Source organism: Scomber japonicus, chromosome 4 (genome assembly GCF_027409825.1).
Source record: "Scomber japonicus isolate fScoJap1 chromosome 4, fScoJap1.pri, whole genome shotgun sequence".
In the NCBI taxonomy this organism is placed as follows: Eukaryota; Metazoa; Chordata; class Actinopteri; order Scombriformes; family Scombridae; genus Scomber; species Scomber japonicus.
In genome coordinates, this window is record NC_070581.1 from 12,783,475 (window position 1) to 12,807,941 (window position 24,467).

The following is a 24,467-nucleotide window of genomic DNA, read 5'->3' on the forward strand; positions in this document are numbered from 1 at the left end:
GTTTCTGATCACACATTGCAAATGGACATAAAGTACCAGATCTTATCATAATTTCACCAGAATCCATTTTGGTCTTAATAAATCAGCAGGAAATCTACTTCAATAAAAAGTGGCGTCACTTTGACTGAGTTGTGAAAAAGCTTTTCTTCACGGATGTTAGATTATATCATCATTTCATCCATTAATCACTACTGAATGTGTAGAAGTAGGATTGTGCATACTTTTATCTTCCTCACTTTGTTTTCAGCTGCTTCACTATGAGCCTGAAGGAAAAGAAAAACCTCCCTGCCACCTTCACTACTCCTCCATGCTTCCATCCCCTCAGTCTTTGTTTATGTTGAAGAACTGCTTTGACACGAATCTGTTGTTGATTAACACACAAGACAAAAGACTGTTCAAATAGGACTTTTTTGATGGTTTCTGTATTTTATATGAATTCTGAAATTCTTGAGAAGTGTGAGTTTGTAAGATTAATTTAAGTTTTAGACATTGACAATGGACTGGAATTATAAATATACTCTATTTGGAAATATTTTGTCTGGTTTTCACTTATTTTAAAAGGGCTCTTTGACTTGATTTTAGCAGTAATTTTAGAATTAGTTACAGATACACACACAGATGATTACAAAAACATGAAAAACATTACATTGTAAATTGCAGGACAGATGCATACAGAGGTTTTCACTATAGAGTTCTTCTCCCTGCCCTCTGTTGACTGTATTTTGCAGTCGAGCAGCAGCAGTGAAAAATGAACATCGGTATGAAAGTAAATAATGTATATATAATGTTCATCATTAAAATGGATACACAAGATTAAACCCCTTTAATTTCAACTTTTGTTCATTTTGTGACAAGTGACAATAAATCTCTGCACACATTCTACAAGATCTAATTTTCATTAAATTATAAGAAGTTTGTTTCTTTTATTAAAATGGCTGAACAAACCTAAATGAATTGAATAATAAGAGCATATGTATATGAGTGTAGCCGAGGTACCAAAACAGGAATTTGTGTTTGCTTGGTTTTTCTATTTATTTTTCAAATTGAATCTTAACTTACTAACTTTCTGCCTCGTTCGAAGAAAAAGTAACAATAATCAAACAAGATTAATTTTTATTTTTATTTTGCAAAGAAAATAATCCAGCCAGAGCCAAGTTTAGGTATGTGAACCACTGTAAATTGCATAGTAAGCGACTCAAATCCTGAAACCCAGTGACCTGAGGCTGCAAATAATCCAGCAGGATAAAGCGATCTAGACAGAGAGAGTGTGAGAGTGAGTGACAGAAGGTGACAGGGACAAAAGGTGTTCATTGTATAATAGTTATACAATAACACAGCCACATTCTGCAGATGGCTGTTGTACATTTTATTTTCAGTATATAAGAGATTTGCTTTCTATTTTTCAGGTGACTGTGTACGTCTTTTGTTCTCTCTCTATATATATGTGTGTGTGGGGTGTGTGTGTGTGTGTGTGTGTGTGTGTGTGTGTGTGTGTGTGTGTGTGTGTGTGTGTGTGTGTGTGTGTGTGTGTGTGTGTGTGTGTGTGTGTGTGTGTGTGTGTGTGAGCTCTTTAATTGATCAGATAGGAGGGCTGGCCCAGCATCACCATCATTCCTGACCTGCAAAATAGATCAGCTGGGTGCATCACACACACACACACACACACCACACACCACACACACACCACACACACCACACACACACACACACACACACACACACACAGAGAGAGAGCAGACGTAGGTTCACTCGATGTCAGTACCCACAGTAAAGATAATTCAAGCTGACATAACACTCGATGCCATGTGGTTCAGGCCAGTGCGTATGTGGTGTGTATGTGTGTTGGGTCATCCCCCGCCCCACCCAACAGGTACTGAAACTTCCCATAACGCTCTCTAAATGACCAAGAGCTGTGATGATGTCAGTCTGAGTCACATGATGTAAACAGGAAGTCATTGGAACTTCTTTAAAACTGAACTTTATTTGTATTTATACATACTTTTAGACTAGCAACTAAATTGTGTTGGGTAATACCAAAAAAAACAAGCTGAAAAATTAGTTCTGAAAAAGAGTCAGTTTGTAAAAGTTCCTCTTTGTGAACAGAAAAGGACACTCATAGCCAGGAAATATTAGTTCCATTTGAAAGGACTGCTAACGGTAAAATAATTTCCTTTGTCAGTAAGGCTTAAGAGCAATGCTGAGAAAAAAGTGTGTTGTTTTTCAGTCGGCAAATATTGGAGGTAAATAGCTCACTATGTCATAATCAGCTGGAGTAATAACTCACAACACATGAAGAAAGAAACAGCTCTGAGGGTCAAGCAATGAGTTGGAGTCTGAAGTTTAATATTTAACGTCAATGCCTACATGTTGATATTAATGATATCTGACTGATGGATATATGAGTACGGGACCTCAAGTCTGCATTACACTATATGAATTCAATTAGTCAGAAATATATGTGTGTGTCATTGTGATTGTGTTAGAGTGCTATAGTGATTGTGTGTGTGTGTGTGTGCGCGTGTGTGTGTGTGTGTGTGTGTGTGTGTGGACAAGTGCATGTGCGTGTACATGTAGGTGAATCAGCCAGGCAACCAGAAGCGGGCTAATCACCTCCTATTAGCTTGTGTCCCATTGGTCCTAATAAGATTAATAAAGGCCAGAAAGGCTGAGGATGTGCTGCTCATTGCTTCAGGAACACGACCACCAATATCACCATCACCAGTAGAGCTCTTCTTATTTTTACAAGAAGACTAATGAAGTGTTTTCTTTAAAGCCGCAGCATCTGTCTTCTGCAAAGCTTTCGTGCGAGTAAGTGATGGTTGATCCTTTTTATCACTTGATTCCACCCATCTAACTGTATTTTACATTTTAAGCTCCTCTGGAAATGCTCAATTTCAAAAAGTAAGGTAGGATTATCATCATCACACACACGCATGCACAGTACACCCTGTTAACAGAGGAATTAGGTCTCCATTGCTCGACTGTCCGTCTCTCTCCATGTTACATTCATGAGAAAAACTGAAGTGGTTATATTAGATGTTTCAATGGGCCATGAATTATTTTTACCTCTCCACTCTATTCACTGAGCATTTTACAAAAGTTTGAAGACTTTAAATCATTTCCAAACAATTTGGTAAAATGTTGCAAGACAGAAAAGACAAAATCCTCATGATCGAGGATCACATGAAGTGATGCGAGGTCACATGAAATGGGGAGGGAAAACATCCTGATATTTTTTTTATCAGTTTAAAGCCTAGTTTAATCTGAAAGCTTGTGACTTTTAGGACAGAAAGCACGGAAACAAAGAAGGACAGAAAAATGAAATGGCACAAAATCATTTATCATTTATCAATCATCTGTTGCTTTCTGATAATAGTCAATAGCATCTATTAAATACTTGCAAGTAGGGAAGAAATAAGAAAAGGAAGACTATCAATGATCTCACTTTGTCTGTGCTCCAGGACAAAGTGGGATCATTGATAGTCTTCCCACTTTGTCCTGGAGCATACAGTAGGAACATGGGACAGGAGTAGAGAATCATAAAGATATTATCTCTATTGTCAGCTTCCCGCCTTTTCTCTACAGCATGTCCGCTTCCCTCTTGTCTCTCTTTTGGCTTCCCTATTTCTCTGTCAGCCTCTCTATCTCTCTCTCTCTCTCTCTCTCTCTCCCTCTCTCTCTCTCTTTCTTTCTCTTCCTCTTCGCCTGTAAATGTTTTTCCGACCCTTTCCCTCTCTCATCTCCAGAAATAGAGGTCAGTCCCATGATATCATGTTAGATAGAGATGAAATCCATGTAAGGGCTACTTACTAATTATTAAACTGAGAAGTCTTTCCTCAGAGTGATTTAATGTGCATGAGTGCATTATAGAAACGGTGCACTGTACCGTATATGTTGTACAGTGAATATACTTCGATAAAGAAATGTATTTACATCTCATGGAGTCAAACTTTTCACTTTGCTAAAAACCTGCTAAAACCAAAAAGGAACAAATAAGCCTGAAGAACACAAACTCCTACAGCTGAGTGAATTCCAGCAAACTGACCAGCTAAATCTAGGCAAGCAAGTGTCAAGTGTTAAACCTGTACAGTAGATGTTGTTAAAGAAAGCTTAAAGTGAAACCCACAAAAAAATCCCAAATATATAACTGGCCAAAGTTAGTTTAAAAAGAAACTGAGCAGCCTTTTCTTTCCGGTGGCTCCAAAGGCAATGCAAAGATGTTCTTTACCCAAAATATAAACTTCAGTCAGTTCAATGAGGAGGTGAACGTAATCTTGGAAACAGAGTGTTCTTAAGGGATTATTTTTACATACACACACCTCAAGTTTTGGCACTGATATATACACATTATAACAGTATATAAATAAAAGAAAATCCCACAAAGCATGTCCCCCTTCTTAGTTTAATGCAACTTTTTATCTGGCATTAAGTATCAGACATGTTGCTATGGTACCACAGGATGTGCAGATTCAGATAAATTAACGATGACTTAAAATATTATATATATTGGGTTTTTTTGAATTGTGAAATTTGAATGTGAATAACAAAATAAAGACCACAATCAGAAAACTATTTGTATTTGAACAAATCAAATCAATATTTTAAAGTGGCTTTAATCACCTTAAGAGCTTCACTTCAACAAACGCTACGATGTTATAATGAACTTCTTCCTGAGGCCCAAATAAATTGTGTTGAGCATTTTCTCATCACTGATTATTTCTATCTCTTCTAACTCTGTGGTAGCAGCCTTCCAGAAAGCATTTATCGATGTTTCAGCAGCTGAGTTTCGGCCTCTGTGCCTCCCTGTTCTCTTCATTTGTTTTCAATTTAAACCCAATGGAATCTAGCTTGTGTCTATTTTTAATCCCGATGTCAAAACAGAGAGCATGGCCACGACACAGTCCAAACAGCCAGCGTTGATACTGGCTGACCACCAAAAGCTACTCACTAATCCAGAGTTGGTATTAAGATCAACGACTGCAGCCACAGCAAAGATCTGCCTTGCTCTAAAATGCTAAAAGTTATGCGTGTGTCATCAGTCTGCCTGCGTAACAAAGTGAGGATACAAATACACATAACACTCAAGTCAGTCCAGCATTAATTCAATTGGCAGGGGATTGAGTTTTAAACATGTTAATAACAGATAAACAGCAGGTCTAATTCAAAACAGAGGACAGAAACAAAGACAAGAAAGTAATTTATTCATCCCTTTATTCCTCTCTCATACTCTTCTCTCCTTCCTCCTGCTCTAATTTCACCTACGTAACCCCTTTTCTTCTCATCTTTGTCACCTACAATCTTAACCTCTCCTCTCTTCCCTCCTTCCTTCATTCCCTTTTCTCCTGACCTCATTATCACCTCCTTGTCCTCCTCACTCCCCTCTCCCCTCTCCCCTCTTTTGTCCATACTCTGCCCTCTCTTGACCATGTTCTCCTACTCTCAGCTCTATTCTCAATTTCCTGTTCCTCTCTTCTTCCTCTGAGTCTGCCTCTTTTCTCTTCTCTCTCATCCTTTCTGTCTCTTGTTGAGAGCCTTCTCCTCGTGTACTCCACAAGTCTCCATGGCCACAGTTGTCACGGCAGCAGGCTGTGCTGTATATGTAAAATGAGGTGAGGGAGCAGCACAATGAATATGAACACCCAGCTAGTTAAAATATGTATATAGTAAAACAGCGTATGCATGGACACTTAAAGCTGGGAACATCCGTATCCACGTGCTTACAAAAAAGCACACAAAAACACATTTAAAGCAAGGGTAGTTGATTTATTGTAGAAGCATTTTCATTGTTGGAATTCTCTTTACATCCCAACAGCAATCAATTAATCAAATGCTCTGACAATAAAAAGAAAAAAGAATAAATAAAAAGAAAAAGAAAAGAAAATCCATTATCTGTGGCTGTCACTGGTTTGTGAAAAGTTCAGCCCATGTGAAATGAATGGATGGCCTGTCTGCCTACCTGCCTACCAGCGCACTCTCTGCCCATATACTCCTTGCACATGACCCGAGTCTCCCACAAGATCAGGCAGTCAAAACAGACAGTTTGGAGAGCAGGTGAGCAGTGGGATAACAACAAACAGGAAGTGACGGTTGCAGCCACATCTCATGGTTTCACTGTTACAAACTCATACAAATCCAGTTCAGATTACCACTAAGCCGCTACATGTCAGTAAGATACTGTATAGCAAACTATCTCACTCCAATTTACTCAGAGATCAACTCCATGAATTTGAATTTCCAACATTTGATACAATAGTAAAATGTGTCTAAGTTGTGTAACAGCAACAGTGTCCAGTGGAAGCTTTCAGCCAAACAGACAAGCTGCAGGTTTAAAGGGCTGGTCCGTCACTTTCACTGCGAGGCTCCCTGCTGTTAAGGAGAAAACTGTTGAACGTTACAAAGAGATTTAAGTTGTCATTTATCCCACAGGCCATAAACCTGCTTAGCTATAACAGATAATCTCCTCATCACATTTCCTGGTCATTCAATCTACTGCCACGTTCAATATTCATTTTGAACAGCTTCGTTTGAAAACTATTTATCTTTCATTTGCAACAAGGAGCACCTGAATCACAATGACTCACTTCAAGGACGATAAATGACTGAAATGAATCAAGAAATGATAAAACACTGATAAAGTGGATCGTCCATATTTTAGTTACTCATTTTTAGTTAGTTTAGTTACTCATTTGGATATTCTTATTTTCTTGTATAGAAATAGTAACATAAAAAAAGGTTATATTCATATACTATATGTTGTTATTGTTACTGTGTGTAATGCTGTTGCTGCACTGTAATTTCCCAGCTTGGGATCAATAAAGTATATCTACTTATCTACCTATCTACCTATCTACCTATCTATCTATCTATGTACTAACCTTTGCTTAATTTATGCTTAAACATGTGTGAAATTGAACTATTTGATATTATTTTGCCTCTCGTCTTTTCATTGAAATTCAGTTTGTTAAGCTTAAAAATAAACAGACAGCATTTGGGTCAAATTCAGAGAAACACTGTGTTTTAGTTGTGTGGTCGGGTTTACAAGGCTTAATGCTGCATTCAGTAACTGTGCTCTACTCTGTGGCTAATGTCTGAACTCAATGTAGTTTTGGAAAAAGCTTTAAAAATACAGAGTGTGTATGTGTTTGTGTGACAGAGAGAGAGTAAGAAACAGAGTGTTTGTGTTTGTGCCCCACATTCCCTGCAGCGTCTGTGGTCCCTGGGCCTTTGGGTGCTAAGCAGTCAGTCCTACAGGCCTCCTGACATCTGTCACCCAACGGCCTAAAAACCTGTAAAGCCCCTGGGCTCCACAAACACTTGCATAACAGTAAGACATGCGCTGTCGATATGACTGAGGAGTTCATGTGAATGTGTGTACCTGTATAAAGAATGAAGACAAGATGTTCTATATTCAATATAATTGGCCACAATATTGCAATATTGATATCAGATGGAATGTTAACATTTAAAAGAAATGTTTTATGTCAAAAATTGAGAGAAAATATATCACTTTGCCTTCCAGCTGGACTTTCCCGTCAGTAACATCAGAGAAGCATCCATTTTTGTTGATGTCACACATTGAAACTAATGTTTAACGTAATATTCTGTAACAGTTTATACTGTTTGGATTTTAACAGACAGTATATTTGCAAGCATGTTTGCTGCAGTTACACAGAGTCTATATTTAACACATGATAATGATGAAGAGGAGTGACAGCTCAGACAAGGAAGGAAATGACTCACAACGATGGGACTGCACTCTAATAAAGCTGTATGATCACAGATGTCCTGAGGCAATTTTAATAGGGAGTGTGCACACACGCTGAAACACACACACACACACACACACACACACACACACAGACACACAGATATGGGGGCTCATAAAAATACTTTCAGGTCAGATATCTTTAATTTAAAAAAGGCGAACACAGACATTAAAGACTCACTACATCTTTTTGCTGTAGCTGCTGAGAGACACAGCTTATAAATAGGGTTGTGCGATATGGATACATGGATTAAATCATGTAAATACATTTAATTTTATAACAACATAAATACATATTGTTATCAAATTTTTCTGGAACAAAAATGTTAAAAACTGTTGATGGATAAAATAGAAATAGCTTAACTTGATGCCTTCCACTCGATGCCTCCACGTACAGGACACACACACTAATTGCAATGCCTTTCTCAACCCAATTAAGAAGTAAATATGGTACAGTGCTTATGGTACTTACATATGATAATACTTAAATCATCAAAGTAGATACTCAATTCATTTTTTTCGTTTCAGGATTACAACTCACACACACACATGTACACACGTGAAAGTATTATAACCTTGGATACAGTGCTGGTCCTTTGTTAATGAAACACAATGTTTACACAAACTTCACACATGGATGTCTTTCCTGCTCATGGTGTGGTAGCCTTGTAAAAAAAAAAACACCTTTTATACGCATGGCTATCCACCAAGGATGAATATATATATACACACACACACACACACACACACACACACACACACACACACACACACACACACACACTTAACCTGAAGCATGAAACTGCTGTTGATATTTCATTAGACACTCACACACACATAGACCTGACACGTGGACAGTGGATGAGCTTTAACAGAGTGTAAACCAACAGGTTAAATGAAGCTTTAAGAACATTAACTATGGTCTTCTTCACAATATCCCACCCCCTCTACTTCCATACCCCCATCAGTCCTTTAATGCTGCAGTTCCCTAACATGTAATCAAATAACAGCGATGAGGGCGCATTGTAGTGTCATGGTGTCTGTCTGCATATTAAGTCTGCTTTTTATGATCTGTGCATATCATCTGTTTGACCTTTTTTTTTATTATTATTATTATTTTTACCTTTTTTAACCATATAAACTAATTATGGGATTGGTTCTATTTCTGTTGAAGGCCAGTGTGTGGGCAGTGTGATTGCTTGTTATCTGATCACAGAGTAGAAAAACACAGTCTGTTGCTCCACTCTTTTCACTTTATGGGTACAAGAACACAAAGTGCCATTTGGTGGACATCTGGATGAAAAACGATGTGAGGACTTGATTAAAAGGCGTATGAACCATTATGTTCCCTCACTCTGACTCTGCTCTGTGAAAGCTATGAACTCTTCTATCACTGGCTTTGTAGCTTTAGACCACAAATTCAACTGTGAAACTGTCTGCAGATAAAATAAGCAAATGGGAACTGCTGCACATCAACCAGGTCTGTCAACCCGCTGCGGCACCCTGAAATTAAACTGGGTGAAACACAATGACATTATGATCTGGCTTCTCTGAATGCATAATTATGTGCAGGTGCAGCATAAAAACAGGATATCTTTAACAAAAAAAATTCCTCCTGCAACTGCATTCTAGTTCATTTTCATGTTTTAATTTGAGTTTTAGTTTTTTTTGTTGTGATTCCAGGAAATTTTATGGGATGAAGAAGTTTAAATAGAAAGTCTCTATGCCAGCTTTGCATTTGCATTATGTTTCTTGGCCATTTAAAGGTGCAGTGTGTAGAATTTAGTGCCATCTAGTGGAACGGGCAGAACTGGAATGAAATATTCAGAAATAGGTTTTAATTAGTTTATAATTATTCTACAATAGGAATAGTTGGTTTTCATTACCTTAGAATGAATACTTTATACCTACATCAGGAGCAGCTCATCTTCCATGGAGGCCACAATGTTGCACTGCTATGTTTCTATAGTAGCCCAGAGGGGACAAAGTTGGCTCTAGAGACAACCTTTAGTATTTTTTGTGGCCACCGTAAGTTGGGGAGAGTGGTGGAGAGGTATTCATTCGGTTGCAATCTGCAACCTCAGCGCTAGATGCCACAAAATCCTACACACTCGTCCTTTAAGTAGTGACATTTGGCAAGAATAAAATAATTTTCAATAATTCATGAAAACCGATGAATTAAAGCATGTGCTGGGGATGTACCTTTATACTTATTAATAGCCAGTGATGTGGTCAGTTGTGTATGAATTGTGAGCCATGGCTCTCTTCACCGTTACCTAGAACAATCTTCTAATAAAATCCATCTCAGTATCCAAACATGTACTGATGCCAGTCCTTCTCAGCTCACACATACAGAGAGAGAGAGAGAGAGAGAGAGAGAGAGAGAGAGAGAGAGAGAGAGAGAGAGAGAGAGAGACAGAGAGACAGAGAGAGAGAGAGAGAGAGAGAGAGAGAGAGATGTTTTTCTGCGCCTGGCTGCTAATGAGAGGGCTTCACCTCCCATACTGTACACTCACATAAAGACTCCTACATCCTTTCTTACACCCACCTCACACGCACAGCAGATACATGCACACACATAAAAATGGATACAAACAGACTGAAGACCATAGCTGAAGACACAAATTATTGCAAAATGACAAACTGTTGGAAATGTAAAATGTGTGTGAGGATGTGCATAGTGTGTGTTTGACTACATATCAAACACACCACACTGCCCTAGAGGCGGACAACTTGCTAGGTCAACAACCATTCCCACGCTGCCCCAGTCTGATTGCCAATACAATCAACTGACCTCTCTCACTCCCTCTCTCTCATTTCAGATGCTTTAAAATGACAGCTGATACCCAGAACAGTATATAGCATGGCTGAAATCAGTATCATAGTAAGTGCTAAATACATAATCAAGATATGAATTAAGATAAAATAATAAATGACTTGTCTTCTACCATCATGTATTGAATTTAGATACACATAAAACAAAAACATATCAGTAATCGTGCTCAGACTTGTATACTGATATAGATATCTGATCTGTAATCATCATAATGCAAGTCCACTGAAAAGCAATAATACTGAATTTGTGACCAGTCTTTATCAATAAATGAGAAAAAAAGTCATCTTCATTCTGTATGTCTTTCATTACAAAACACACACACACACACACACACACACACACACACACACACACAAAGAAAAGGACACGCCCACACATTCATGTGCTTGCTGATGCAGGGTACTGCTTAGTGTGACTCTCATTTCCCCCTCCTCTCTAAACCTTTAATCCCTGACTGAGAGAAAAATGACGCAACCTGACATTCTGTTCTGAGTATCACACAAACACACACACATGCACACACACGTACACACACCACAAACACACACACACACACACTTAAAAATAGTTGCAAACAAAAATCACACCTCAGACATGATTGCAACACATGCACATAGACATATAGACTATTGCATCAATATGTGTGTAAGTTATAGGTGTGCACATACAAACAATGCACAAGCACAAATACGTACCTGAAAACACACACACACACACACAGCCTGATTTGCATAGATATACCACCCTTTGGGCAATGAGTTGATGGAAGTCAAACACATGCACACTGTACAACATACAACGCATGTATGAACACACCTGAATGAAGTCACTACTACTTTAGATTAACTGGCCCAATTTGTAACATTCATGTCTCAACATTCAAACATCTTCCCAAACCATCTTTCTGAATCTCAGTGAGGAGAAATGTGTAACATAAACACAACCTTTAACCAAAGACAGGAGCCCTAATTTCTTTGTTAATGGAGTGAATTGCAATTATGAAACTCAGTAATTGTGTTGTAAATACTGTGACTAAGAACGGGTTTAAAATACTTTCCTTCATAAATAATGCACTACATTGGAGAATTACAGTGATCAAAGGTTTCTTAACCTATATGGTAAAATTATTAGAGCTAACAATTATTTTCATTATAAGTAGATCTGGGAATTCATTCCTTGATTAATTGATCAGTCATACAGTCAATAAAAATGTCAGTAAAAGGTGAAAAATGTCCATCACAATTTCCTAAAGCCAGATGTGACATCCTCTGATGTTGTTTTATCCCAACCAACAGTCCACAAGATGTTTATGTTTCAAATGGATTACTGGATTGTCAGAATAGTTATATATAGTTTTCTGTGCATCGGTTGATTGATTTATCGACTAATCATTGCAGCTCTAAAAGTTATTCTCATCAATACAAAACCCCAAACAGGACCTTTGTCTAACTCTGACAAACATTTCATCTATGACTCGTCTGCAGATTCACTGAGACCTTAAACACACAGGGTACTGTGATATACTCAAAATCATAAAATTGAGGCTAAAACTGGAGAAACCATACCATGGAGAAATAATTTTTGGAGGCAGGTGCGTGAAAATCAGTTTCATTTCACATTGGAAGTGAAGGGAAATCAGGTGAAATCAGGATGTTTTCTGCTGTGTGCTTTGACTTGTGTGTCATGACTGAGCTCTGGCAGAGTGAACCATCCCTGCTGCAGAGTCTGCCTATGGTTTCAATCAGAAAATTATGTGGCTTGTTACCATGGTTTTAACTCCATATCCAACCCTGCATTAGCCAAAAGATTATTTACCCTTTGATCTCTGACTCATGCTGTTCATGTGAAGACTCACCCACATACAGTGAAATGGCCTCCACTAATGAGAGCATAACGCACACACAACCAGTCAGGTTAACTGGAGAGAAACACTGTGTGCTAAATACAACTAACAGTCAGTTCATGATATGTTTCTGTCCACTTTTGTCATTGTTGGTCATTATCCACATCAGTTTGAAATATCCTCACAAGCACTAGCACTATTCACTTTATGCAGGTTTCTATAGCAGCCTCTGAGACAGAGAAACACAATGATTAAATATATTCCATATGTACAGTTTGGACACACTTCCTCATTCCCTTGAATGAGAAAGTACATCCAAACTTTTGACTGGTATGTCTATGACAGAAAAATGTTCATATTACTGGCTGTGATTCAAAGAAAAATCTATCGCAGTGTGCATCTGAAATAGCTTTTATTATAGAATTGTGCTCTAGTAAAACAGTGGAGAAACTATTTGATTCAATTTAATTAATATACATTTGATTTTACTGTTGAATCATCATTTCATATATTCTATTTCCACCCACTTTAATTGGACAGCAGAATGCATAGACACATTAAATCCTAAACACTGATATAATTCAAACCAGAAGTCACTTTGGACAAAAGGCTCCAAGCATACTTTGATTTATACACAGAATCTGGAACAATACATCCCTTTCACTATTTTGACATGTTTTCACAATCCTAGCTTAAATGCCAGAGGGATGAGGGAGATAGCCCACAGCAGGTATGTCATGGTATGTTAGTTTTTCAGTTGCATCAAAAATGTTTTGTGTTTATATGATGAGACATCAAATACATTATCTGCATAGACTGTCCCTAAAACACTAACAAACATCCTGCACACTTATTGACCTTTATATATGATTCAGTTGATTTACTAATCTTCAGTCTAATTTATAAGTTGCACTTGCAAGTGATGCAGCTGTTAATGCTGTGACATAACAAGCAGTGGCCTGCAGATGGGTCAGACATTACAAACTCATATTCAGCCAGACTTTAAGTTTAAAGTTTCCAAAGACACATAATATATCAGGCTGAATGCTGGGAAATGCATAAATGATTCTAATTTACATAGTATGGTACTGCCAGTCTTGGTTTTCAACACCATATTGGTTCAGTAAAGATGTGTAAATAGCTGATGCAGTCAGACAGTGTGGAATAAAATGGTTTTCACAGCATTAAAGCTACCTAAAAAGAAATAAAAGGAAACTGCGTGATTATAAGTTTATACAATATCTTGCATTGTAATCAGTTAAAATGCATAATTCAATATCAATCTGAAACATTTGTTTGTTTAAATGGAGTTCCCCTCCTAGCAACCAGCCAATACACCTACACAGAGAGCAACTTTAAGTTTTCAGACAGAGCAGAAAAATTTGAAAAAGAAAAAAAAAAAGAGTCAAACATATGAAATTATTTTAACGGAGTAGTGGTGAGACATTTGTTGATATTACTATGTTATTTCTATCAAAAATGATGTTTGCTGCTATTGTGGGATCACAGAGCAGGATGATAAGGGTTGAAGTCAAGCTTACATACCACATTGTTTTGACCACATATCTTTCAAGTTTTATAAGATGCCCTGCACATTTTTTGGCAAAAGTTGCACATTAGTAGTACTAGTAGTAAATAAATATTACAACTATAATTCTTAAAACCAAAAACCTAACTATACCCACAATCACATTTAAATGTTTTATGTTGATGGTAGTTTCTCTCTGACTGAGTGTATCCACTTACATTCATTATGCTTCTAAGCCATTCCCAGACACACACACACACACACACACGCACATATGCCCACATACACACTGCCTATTACTTCATATACTCACACAGCACATTCATATAGGACTCTTATGGGATTACCAGATGATCACATGTGTATGTTAGTCAGCTAGCGGTCAAAGGGGCCATAAGTCTGCTAAAACAATAACCGGCTTAATAGGATATTAATCATTCTTCACTCAACAAAAGGAGGTGGAAGGGAGATGGAGAGAGAAAGGGAGGTGGTTCAAAATAAAGAAACAGCAGACAGAAGAAAAAAAAAGAATGGGAAGTGTGGGAGGAGAGTGAAGCAGTTAAGAAGACAGGACGACAATTTTAGCGATGGGACAGTAATGAAGATATGAAGAGAGAGCGGGACACAACAGTGTGAGCAACAAACAAGAAAAGATGTATACAGTCATTCTCCAGGTCTTCATGATTAGTGTCAGATTGCTGCTTGCTGGCTGTATTTTGGAAGGACTTTTCATATCAGTGAGCAATATCAACATGAGCAATGTCACAAACACGTGTAGAGTAACAAAACATATCAGATTCTAGTATGAACTTTCATTTCAGTTGCAGTCTGTGCTTGTGAGTATGAGCAGTCTCTCCACCTCATGTTAATACTGGCTCAGCTGAGATACTGGAACCAGAGTTACAACAGAGAATAAAGCAAGATTATAGGCCATTGTGTAACTTTCTACTTTAACAAATGTGAATTATTTTTCTATTTATGTTTGTTTTTTGCAGCAAGATGAGCAACTGTTGTGGTTTCTCCCCATTTATTTATTTTTTTATAAAGAATCATCCTCTGAGCTTTGTTCCCAGTAAAGTGCAGTTTATCAGTGTCTGCTGGCAGCAGGAAAAAAAATGTAGATTCATGGGAAAACCAATTATAATATTTTATAAATAGACAGATAAACGGGAAGAAATCGAGTCGGTCACATGTCAGTGTTTATTAAAATCTCTTTTCTGTAAGCAGAACCTCCCACTTGTAAGCTCCCGCCCTACATCTCCCCACCCATCCACCAATCCTCCCATCTATCCATCCATCTATCTCTCTCTTTTTTCTCTCTCTGCAACCTCCACTCATTTATGGACAACTAATCCACTGCCCAGCTTAATCCCTCAACCTGCTCTCTCTCACTCACACACACACACACACACACACGCACGCACGCACACTTTCTCTCTCCTCTTGCACACTTGGCCCCTTATTCTGGCACACGTCCTCTTGCTCACAAATGCAATCAAATCAAATACACAAACTAACAACGAACAGTGGCATTTCTTCATTGGAATGACTTACGAGTTCACAGTTCACAAGCACCTCTAAAAAAACTGATCAACAGTAACTCACAGTGTGTGTTTTTGTATTATTATATGAATGAGATGATGATTCTTGGGGTTTTTTTGCAAATCAACCCACATCAGCATCATAATAATATTGAAACACAATAAACATTTTGTTATTTTTATGCCTTTTGTCAAAGTTACTTTTTCTTTTTATGGGTAATGCAGTTGGGAGGTGAGTAAAGAATAAAAACTCAATTTGTGGTTAAGAGGCTCAAACATGCATAAACACACAGTGTGGTGATTTAAAGGCTGCAGCATGAAATCGAATGAGCTCAGCATCCAACACGAGAATCTGCAACTAATTCATCTAATTATTAATGTGGAGATTTTCTGAAGTGCAAAGATATTATAATTATTTGAGGTGCACATGTGGAGATTTCTTTTAGCTGCACTAGCTGCGTGCCCCAGCTGTCGATATCCCATTCTTTGTTCCAGAAGGAGCTGAAACAACACCTACATGCTTTCTAAAAAAGGATGTAGTAGTGCAGTAGCTAGTTGTAGAAATACTACTGAGGTGAGAGAGACAACCTGCATTCCCCAGAACATGAATGGATACCAAAAAAAAAGTTTTTATTGTGTCACAGTGTCTGCTTTGGAATATGTATTATTATGGCTCTCATACAAAATATATATTATCAATGTTATTTAAATGGATTTGTCAAAATTACTGTTTGCTTTTCAGTCTATTTTCAGCCAGTAATCTTTAACGTGTGTGTTAAAAGGCTAGGCTTTTAAGAAAGTAGAATTTAAGCACTGTCTACCATAACATTTTGAAGTCAAATAAATGTAATATTATTATTATATTACCAATAAAAATAATTGTATTACCAAGTTAAGCCTCATGCCCAAATGTAAAGTCTTTGTTTGTTGTTTGTTCAGTTGGATGTTTGAGCTTCACAGTGCACAATTATTTATGTGCAGTTTGACACTAGAAGGTTGGTTTCACATTCATCTGCTGAAGAGGGAAATTTTCTCTGTGCTCACCTTAAATCTGAGACATGCAAACATCATTTATGACATCATAACTGGGAGCCAATCAATTCTCAGTAAGACCACAGATTGCACACTTTGACATGATCGTATACCGCAGTGTGATGTGTGACATTTACTTCCTTTCTGATGTAACAAAGATGCAGAAAGCTGCACAAACATTCACTTTCTCTGTCACACACACACTCACATACGAAACATTGTGCCACGAGTGAAGAGCGTGGACTTGGACAGCGTGAACAATCCCCATCTGTTGAGGGAACATACTATGTTTCTGTGTCCGTCTCTAAATCACTCGCTCCACACACACCTATGTATACAAACGTAATTCTAGATGAAGCCAAGACGTCAGCCTGAGAGAAAAAAGCTAATGTTTGCACTGCATGAAAAAGTCCTCCGAGTCCCTCTTGTTTGGAGAACCAGATGCCAGAGGATTATCACATCAGAGCGGGTGAGACAGAGTGAGAAAAGCCACTGTGACAAGCCCGGCTGTCTGCTATTCCACATGGATTAAACATCACACTGACAGTTTGGGAAAAGGTGCTGGTTGGGAGTGGGTGGTTAAATTTTCACCATTACTACAACTGAGCTTGATGGACCTGTTTATGAGTGCTCTTTAACCTTGACCATAATTTGTGGCTGACAATGGTACGTGTCCCCCTTGTACCTCAGTTACTGTTGCTTGTCAACCTTTCCATCAAGACACACCACATACAATTTACAATAATAGGCGGATTCACAACTTGAAATTCTTGCCTTGAGTTAAGACAAAGGTAGAAAAATGTAGGCTTCTTATTTCTAGCCTGCAACAGTCCATTTTGCCATCTAATACATCAACTGGCGCCGGAACATTTTATCTACTGTAACTAGCTGATGAAGCATTAAATACATCAAGCTGATATTATCTCCATGAACTGGCTGAAAACACCATATCGGGCTGAGCTGACTAACATGAGAATCATGTGATGCGGGTCTTAAAGGGGCTCTATGTAAGAAATGTAGTTTAAAACACTCAAAAATTTACAAAAATGATATTATGAATAATAACATTAATTCAACATTAGCACCTAATTGATGTTGCTATCATACTTAATCCTAGTTACTTATAGTTTGCTAGCTAACAGAGAACTGACAATGCACTATTAATTTTGCGCTAATGTAGCATAACATGCAAGGACACCCTATCTTTGTGGTGATATTCTGCCCTGCCCCCAGTTGGTTAGGAGTATGGGGTATGAATTTGACAGGTGTTCAATTCTTACATACTGTATAACACCTTTAAATATAAACTTGACTGCTACATACATAATATAATGCTAATAGACTGAAGCCAAGGCTGCACGTGTCAGGCTCAAAGTCAGCCTCATCATGCAGTTGATGATCCATTAGAAGCGGAAATACAAAAGCAGCATTGCTTTTGTTTTGCTGTGTAGAGCTACTTAGTATAATCATGATACGTATTATAAGGAAAAGTCTAAGGACTGTTAAAAAGCAAGGCAGACCTGCTAACATAACCCTAAACTTTAATAGCATAACTAGCATGCAGGACAAGCTTCCACACAGTGGCAAAATGCAACACAATATAATCGTCCTAGTTAAAGATAATCCCTGCTTGGAAATAAATAGGTTACTGCTGTAGGTATTATGCTGCGTTCCATTTACCTCGTAAATTGGAAGTCGGAGCTCGGAACAACGTCACAACGAAGTTTGTATTTTTCTAGTTTAGAAGTCAGAAAACCAGTTCTAGCTAGGTTAGCCATTGATAGCAATATCAGTTGATAAAAATGCATTTTGGTGTATTCTGCACATACAAACACATGTAGCACCATGTCCACAGATAGAAGTTGGACAGTGCTGTGCTGCTGCAACTGATTTAATGAGACACAAATAAGACAAAACTACTAACAAACAGGATATTACTACAACTTTCACACTATTGATGCCCTGGGCTACCATGTTTGATTTTGGGGTCAGGGCTGGTGGGGTAGGTCCAGCTTTCTGAGTTCTGACTTCAGGGGAAATTTCCAACTGGGAACTCGGAAATTCAGACTTCTGAGTACAGCTGGAAATCACCATAATGCTTGTGTTTTGTATTTTGGTAAGACAACTCTACTGCTAACTGATAGCAACATAAAATGCTAGTATCACTGCTGGAGCCCCATGAACCCCACTTCCGCATGTGAGGAAACCCAAAGATTGAAGGCCCTTCATTCATTCCAGAGGAGGAGGTGGTTTAATGAATGGTCAAATAAGCGAGGTCACCAACTGTCATGAACTAATAAACATTATAACAGCTGCGACAAAACTAACAGGGGAGTATGTTTATGTCAATCAAGCATAATCTGTACACATCTATAAAGCCCTGAGAGTGGGTCCAATCCGTCAAGATAAGTGAAAGCACCTGCAGGGCTTTAAGAAACTCCAATAAACCAGAACATTATTTGTCATCCAGTCTACTGGATTCAATCAGATCTCTCTCTAACATCAGCTCTGGCACAGGGCTGTAAATAAAAGGCTGTTAACTAAAGTATCAGCATCAGTCCAAACTAATGTTGTCTTCACTTTATCGTATTCTGCTTGGCTTTTTTCAAATACTGGAAAGCTCTTACTGTGAAGCATCATCATTTGTCTTCTTAATACAAGCCATTCTCAATTTCTCATGGAATTTATTCTGACTTCACCTAAAACCTTAACCAAATAACCCTTATTTTCCCACAGCTCACATTTTGATATGTACACGTGTAGACAATGAAATTAATAATGGCTGAATATCATTTAACGGCTTCAGTTTCAGGGTTCTGGTATTGTGCTTGCTGGCTTACTGTTATGGCTTACTGGAACACTTGAATAAAGGTTATGTTATTAGTAACATCTGTGCTTTTCCTATAGCACCATGCCAAATACTGCAAATAAGGTTATTGTTTTTCTGTAAAACATGTACCCTAAAATGTGCAAAAATAATCTAGGAGTAGCTCAGCAGCACTCATAATAGTTTTCTCATTGTCACTATTTAATTAATAATAGTGTGAATAAAAAATACCAATACTGAAAATTCTGTTTCCATTACTGTGAATTTTAAGGAGATCATTCAATTTTATTACATAATCAGATCTGCCTTGGATTCAATCACTGTATTGTATTTTATGCTTAGTTATTATTGTGTTAATCATTTGATGCTGCCAAATTACACTGTACTTATGGAGCCTCCTCCAAAGCAAACTGGTATTCATCTCACTGCTTTTTTGTCTCCTAACCTCAGCACTGCTCTCACGACATGGAGCGCCGCTGTGCCACACAGAGGGATGACCTTCTAGGTGTGTGTAGGTGTGTGTGTGTGTGTGTGTATGTGTGTGTACACGAACCAGTGTTTGTGTGTGTCAACAAAACAATGAAACCCGACACATCCATCCAAATATTGCCGGGAAAGCCCTCTGACGCAGTTAATACTTTCAGCCAATCACACTCATGCAAAGGTGTTTTATCTAGCCTTTGTGTAAAATCTGCCTGATGACAAATAGTAGTACGAGCAGCTAGAAGTACCAAGCATGTGTGAAAAAAAGTGCTTTAACCTTTTCTGCACGTCCAGCAAGCGACATCCGCAGAATCACACACAGCACAGAGAAATACACAAAGCCAGGAAAAAAACATAAAAGCCACCACAATGCCAAGTCCATTTAAAGTAAAGGATACAAGGTATTTTTTAAGGATCAGTTCCCCAGAATCACACTAAAATAGTGAATTGTAATTTTCACTAATTCTTTGTCGTCTTGGTGGAAAATAGTTCCAGTAAAACCTGCTGATGGTGAGCTCTGTGGATTATCCATCCTTTTATAAAACACAAGCTGCTGTTGCAGTAACAGCAAAACTAGCTGCATGGCTTAACCAGAGTTAAGTGAGAAAATGCGGTGTTATGAGCCGACAGTGTCAGACCGGTCAAGCCAATATATTGAGGGTTTAAAGTAGAAAGTGACAGTTTCCTGACTTAAACTAATTCTGAAACATATTCATATTAATGAAGGTACTTGCTGTAGCATCAAGAACATGCAACACCAATGCTGGTCTTCATATTCCTATCTTTTTAATTCAAACCACCAGATAGTAGCTTTTTATATTCTTATAGTGAATCAAATTATCAAAAGACATGACGTACACTTAGGTCCATTCCCCAAAATTACCACGATGTGTCCTTCTGACAATCTGTTACCACTCAAGACAATTTCCAGTAAAAAAAAAAAAAGCATTTTGACCAGTATGTCATTTATGACCCTTATGAACCAAACCTTCAATATCCTGACAACATACTGATCTAAGCATTTTAAAACAGCAGGGGTACAAGACAGTGAGACATGGTAGACACCAATTAAGCATTTACATTGGTGATCCCTCCCTCTTTATTTTTCAACCCCACTCACCAGTTCTTGGTTGGTAGAATTGGAGTCATCTCCGGGGAAGGGGATGTAGATGGCTAAGGCCACACAGTTGGCAAAAATAGACAGCAGTATAAAGATATCAAATGGTCTGGAAGAAGAGAAACAGTTAAGGAAAGTAATTGTCCTAAAGAAAGACATTTAAAAAAGAGATAAGAGGGTTTGTGGAGTTTCATTCTTAGACATAGCAGGGCTTTGATGATATAAGTGCTAATTTGAATTGTGTGAACTCCAAGTTTTCTCTCACTATGATAAAAACAGTTAGAGAGAAAACGTATTTATTGGATAATTATCAAAATTCAGCTATGTGTTCCAACACTTACAGCCTACAGGCTACTTCCATTCAAACAGTAAAGTTATGATTAAATCACTGATTGTTAAAGTTCATTCATTGACTCTCACACACATCCATACTCTAATCCAGGCATGTCCAAACTATTCCACAAGGGGCCATGTAGCTGCAGGTTTTAGTTCCAACCAATCAAGAGCACACCATTTGACCAATCAGCTGTCTGAAGACTGAGATCAGCTGATTAAATGAATCAAGTCTGGTGTGCTCCTGCTTGGTTGGAATGAAAACCTGCAGCCACATGGCCCTTTGTGGAATAGTTTGGACGCCCCTGCATCTATCAAACATTTTGTCCATACATAGAAACATAATCCACTCAGACACCAAAACACTCAACCAGTTCTTCTCTCTCTGGTTTGAAGGATACTTCCACTCCACCAGACTGATGCAGGCCCTGCGGATCGGGTTGTTGAGGGTGAGGCAGAACAGAGCTCTGGGCGGCCTGCTGTTGATGGATCCACCCTGCTTTTTGCTTTTGGCGTACTGCTGCCTCTTCCTCTGTGCCAGTGAGCCCACAGGAGCTGTTCCAGTGGTGCAAACCGAGGGCCGTGAACTCATGTCAGGTTTAGCAATGTCGTCACCCTGTGCTTGGCGAGCTGCGCTAATGGCGGCATGCCAAGCCAGGACTGGGCTGACACTGGTACCAGTGCCACCAGGACCCTGAATGCCACTGTTGGCTCCGTGGAGGCCACAGGCTGAGCCGACGGGCTTGCCGGTGCTGGCCGGTGCCTGCAGGGGATCAGGTGGATGGAGCTGGTGCAGACGGGTGTGGCTTTCTGACCAGAGCGCTGAGGCGTCAACAGAGGGAGTGGTTTGTTTGTTGCTGGCATACTGTGCCCCTGGATGGAGAGAACAGGGAACAGAAAAAAGCATCTTTACAATATGGGACATGTATGTTTATAATATGGTCAACACTTTTTGAGACTGTATACTAGCATCTACATAATGTCCAGGGACCAAAAGCTCCTGAAAACATTCGATCATAAACATAGATCAACACAGACCATCAGTTGAACTGTAGGAGAAACTTTACATTTCAGTTGAATTAAAATAAGTTTATAATTTAACATACAACTGTATGACAGCTTCATGGGAGAATATCATCTAAAGAAAATTGGTGGACAGCACATTATCAACACAAACTCTTTTAAACAAGGTATGTTTTGGCCTTTGTTATGCAAATTGCTAGGTTTGTAATTTATCTGAGATTTGATGTTATGAACTGTACTGTGTATCATATATTATACAGTTATCTTCTTTCAAAACTACACTGAGGAACTTTGGACACTTGCACATCCCAAGAATTGAAAAATTGGAATTTAAAATCCAGAAATCACTCTGCATGACTAGTAACATATAGGTTAACATGATCAGACAGAAATGCTTATATGCCAAAAGAAGTTGAAAAGAATGTGAAAGATGCAGAAATGAACAAAACAACCAACAGGAGGAAGACCAGTTTGAAGCGGCGTGTAGGGGAGCAGAAAGAGCAGACAGGCTGCATGAATGAGAGAGAGAGTCATTAAAATCAATGCAAACCACGAGTTAAAAAGACAGTGCCCTTGACACAGTCTCTCTTTGGCTCACTGCAACTGTCTGTGCAGCACACAGCAGAGCCTAAACTGTCACAGTTAACTAACAATTCATGTCAGCCAACATAAACAGCTCTCACATTGAGATGACCAAGACAAAAACAAAGATCCTCTGGGGGACGGTGTGTGCCTGTAGGATCAAAGTGTGTGTCTTTAAAGCATCATAACTTTTCAGCCCATGTAAGAAGGAAAGCAGAGATTTAAAAAAAAAAAAAACTTCAGTACAGAATAGCAGGCACCAAATTCATTGTCAGATCTTTCATCCCCGATGTATTCACTGGATATATGTTTTATTAAGGATTTGTCTTATGAAAGTTATTTATGTGAAACACGTATTTGAAAGATAATTAGTCTAATGAGTAACGTGAGATGTGCAAAACATTATCAGTGGGATCAATGCTGAACATTTCTGAGCATGCAGATCCATTTGAGTTGACCTGGGATCAGTCTGATCACACACGGTGAGACATGTGTGAGAAAGGTCATTCTTAATCCTACTAAAGGGGACATTATTCGTCCACATGTGCAAAATGACAAATGCAGCCTATTATTTAATGATGATCACAGCCTGTGTGAAATCTCTAATTCTAACAGGAATTATCCTAACACTTCTGCTGCTAGACTCCGCACATCTGTCACACGCTGCTGGATAACAACTGTTGACTCTGCCGACTTTGACCCGGAGTGGCTTTTCTAAACAGTACAGTGTTTGAACCAGTTTAAACCAATTTATTTAGCTAGTTGAAAAGTTAACCACGCCTCGCTCAGTTCATTCAAATGGTCCACAGATCCAACGCGTCTTGTCTCGGGCTTCTAAAGCGACCAATTTAATGTCACACCAAATGTAGAGCCAACCATTTTTCGGAGAAGTAGCCATACAATCTACTAGATTAATTCTCAAATGACTCAAATAAATTGGAATAAGAGAAGCAGGGTTACACCCCTCAAAATATGATAACACAGAATAATCAGATACCCATCTCTCCCTCACACTCTCTCTCACTCCCTCTCCTCTCCAACTCTCCTCCTGCGCTCCACGCTCGGGTTTTTTTTTTTTTTTTTTTTTTTTTTACCTTCTGACTGTTCATCTGCTTCTTGCATCCTTGAATCCACATTGAAAAGATCCGTTTTAAATCCAACTCATCGTTGGAAAAAACATATCCAAAGCTGTCGACGTGCGAGCCTGAGCCGAGACGTTAACCTGAATCATAAAATGTTTTCCGAGCGCAAACCCTGAGATGAGCGCCAAACATTTTCGCCACATCCGGGTGCCTGGCTGCAGATTCACGGCGGATCCGAGTGGACGCGCTGACAGCAGCAGTCAATCCACTGCTGTCAATTATTGTGCCTGGATGCAGCCACAAGTTGGAGCAATCACTGCACTGGATATGAAATCACATAGTGGTCACAAACAAAACAACAAAAACCCATACACCTGTTGCTTAAACTTCAAAATAAGTTATTAAACATCTCAGCTATAAAAAAAAAAAAAAAAAAAAAGAAGAAGTCTGGCACCATTGTCGAATATTTTCAGAC

General features: G+C 38.5%; 1 protein-coding gene across 5 annotated transcripts in view; it reads right to left on the bottom strand.

The window, feature by feature from the left end:
* Positions 1-24,230, bottom strand: part of cacna1db (calcium channel, voltage-dependent, L type, alpha 1D subunit, b) — a 79,288-nt gene extending 55,058 nt beyond the window's left edge. For all 5 annotated transcript variants that reach the window (XM_053318320.1, XM_053318321.1, XM_053318319.1 and 2 more), the window contains exons 1-3: positions 24,005-24,230; positions 21,707-22,178; positions 20,976-21,081 (exon numbers count right to left, since the gene is read on the bottom strand). In XM_053318320.1, coding sequence (XP_053174295.1) covers positions 20,976-21,081; positions 21,707-22,178; positions 24,005-24,032 — 606 coding nt within the window. In that variant the 5' untranslated portion in view covers positions 24,033-24,230. The remainder of the gene's footprint in view (positions 1-20,975; positions 21,082-21,706; positions 22,179-24,004) is intronic.
* Between the last annotated feature and the right edge of the window lie 237 nt (positions 24,231-24,467).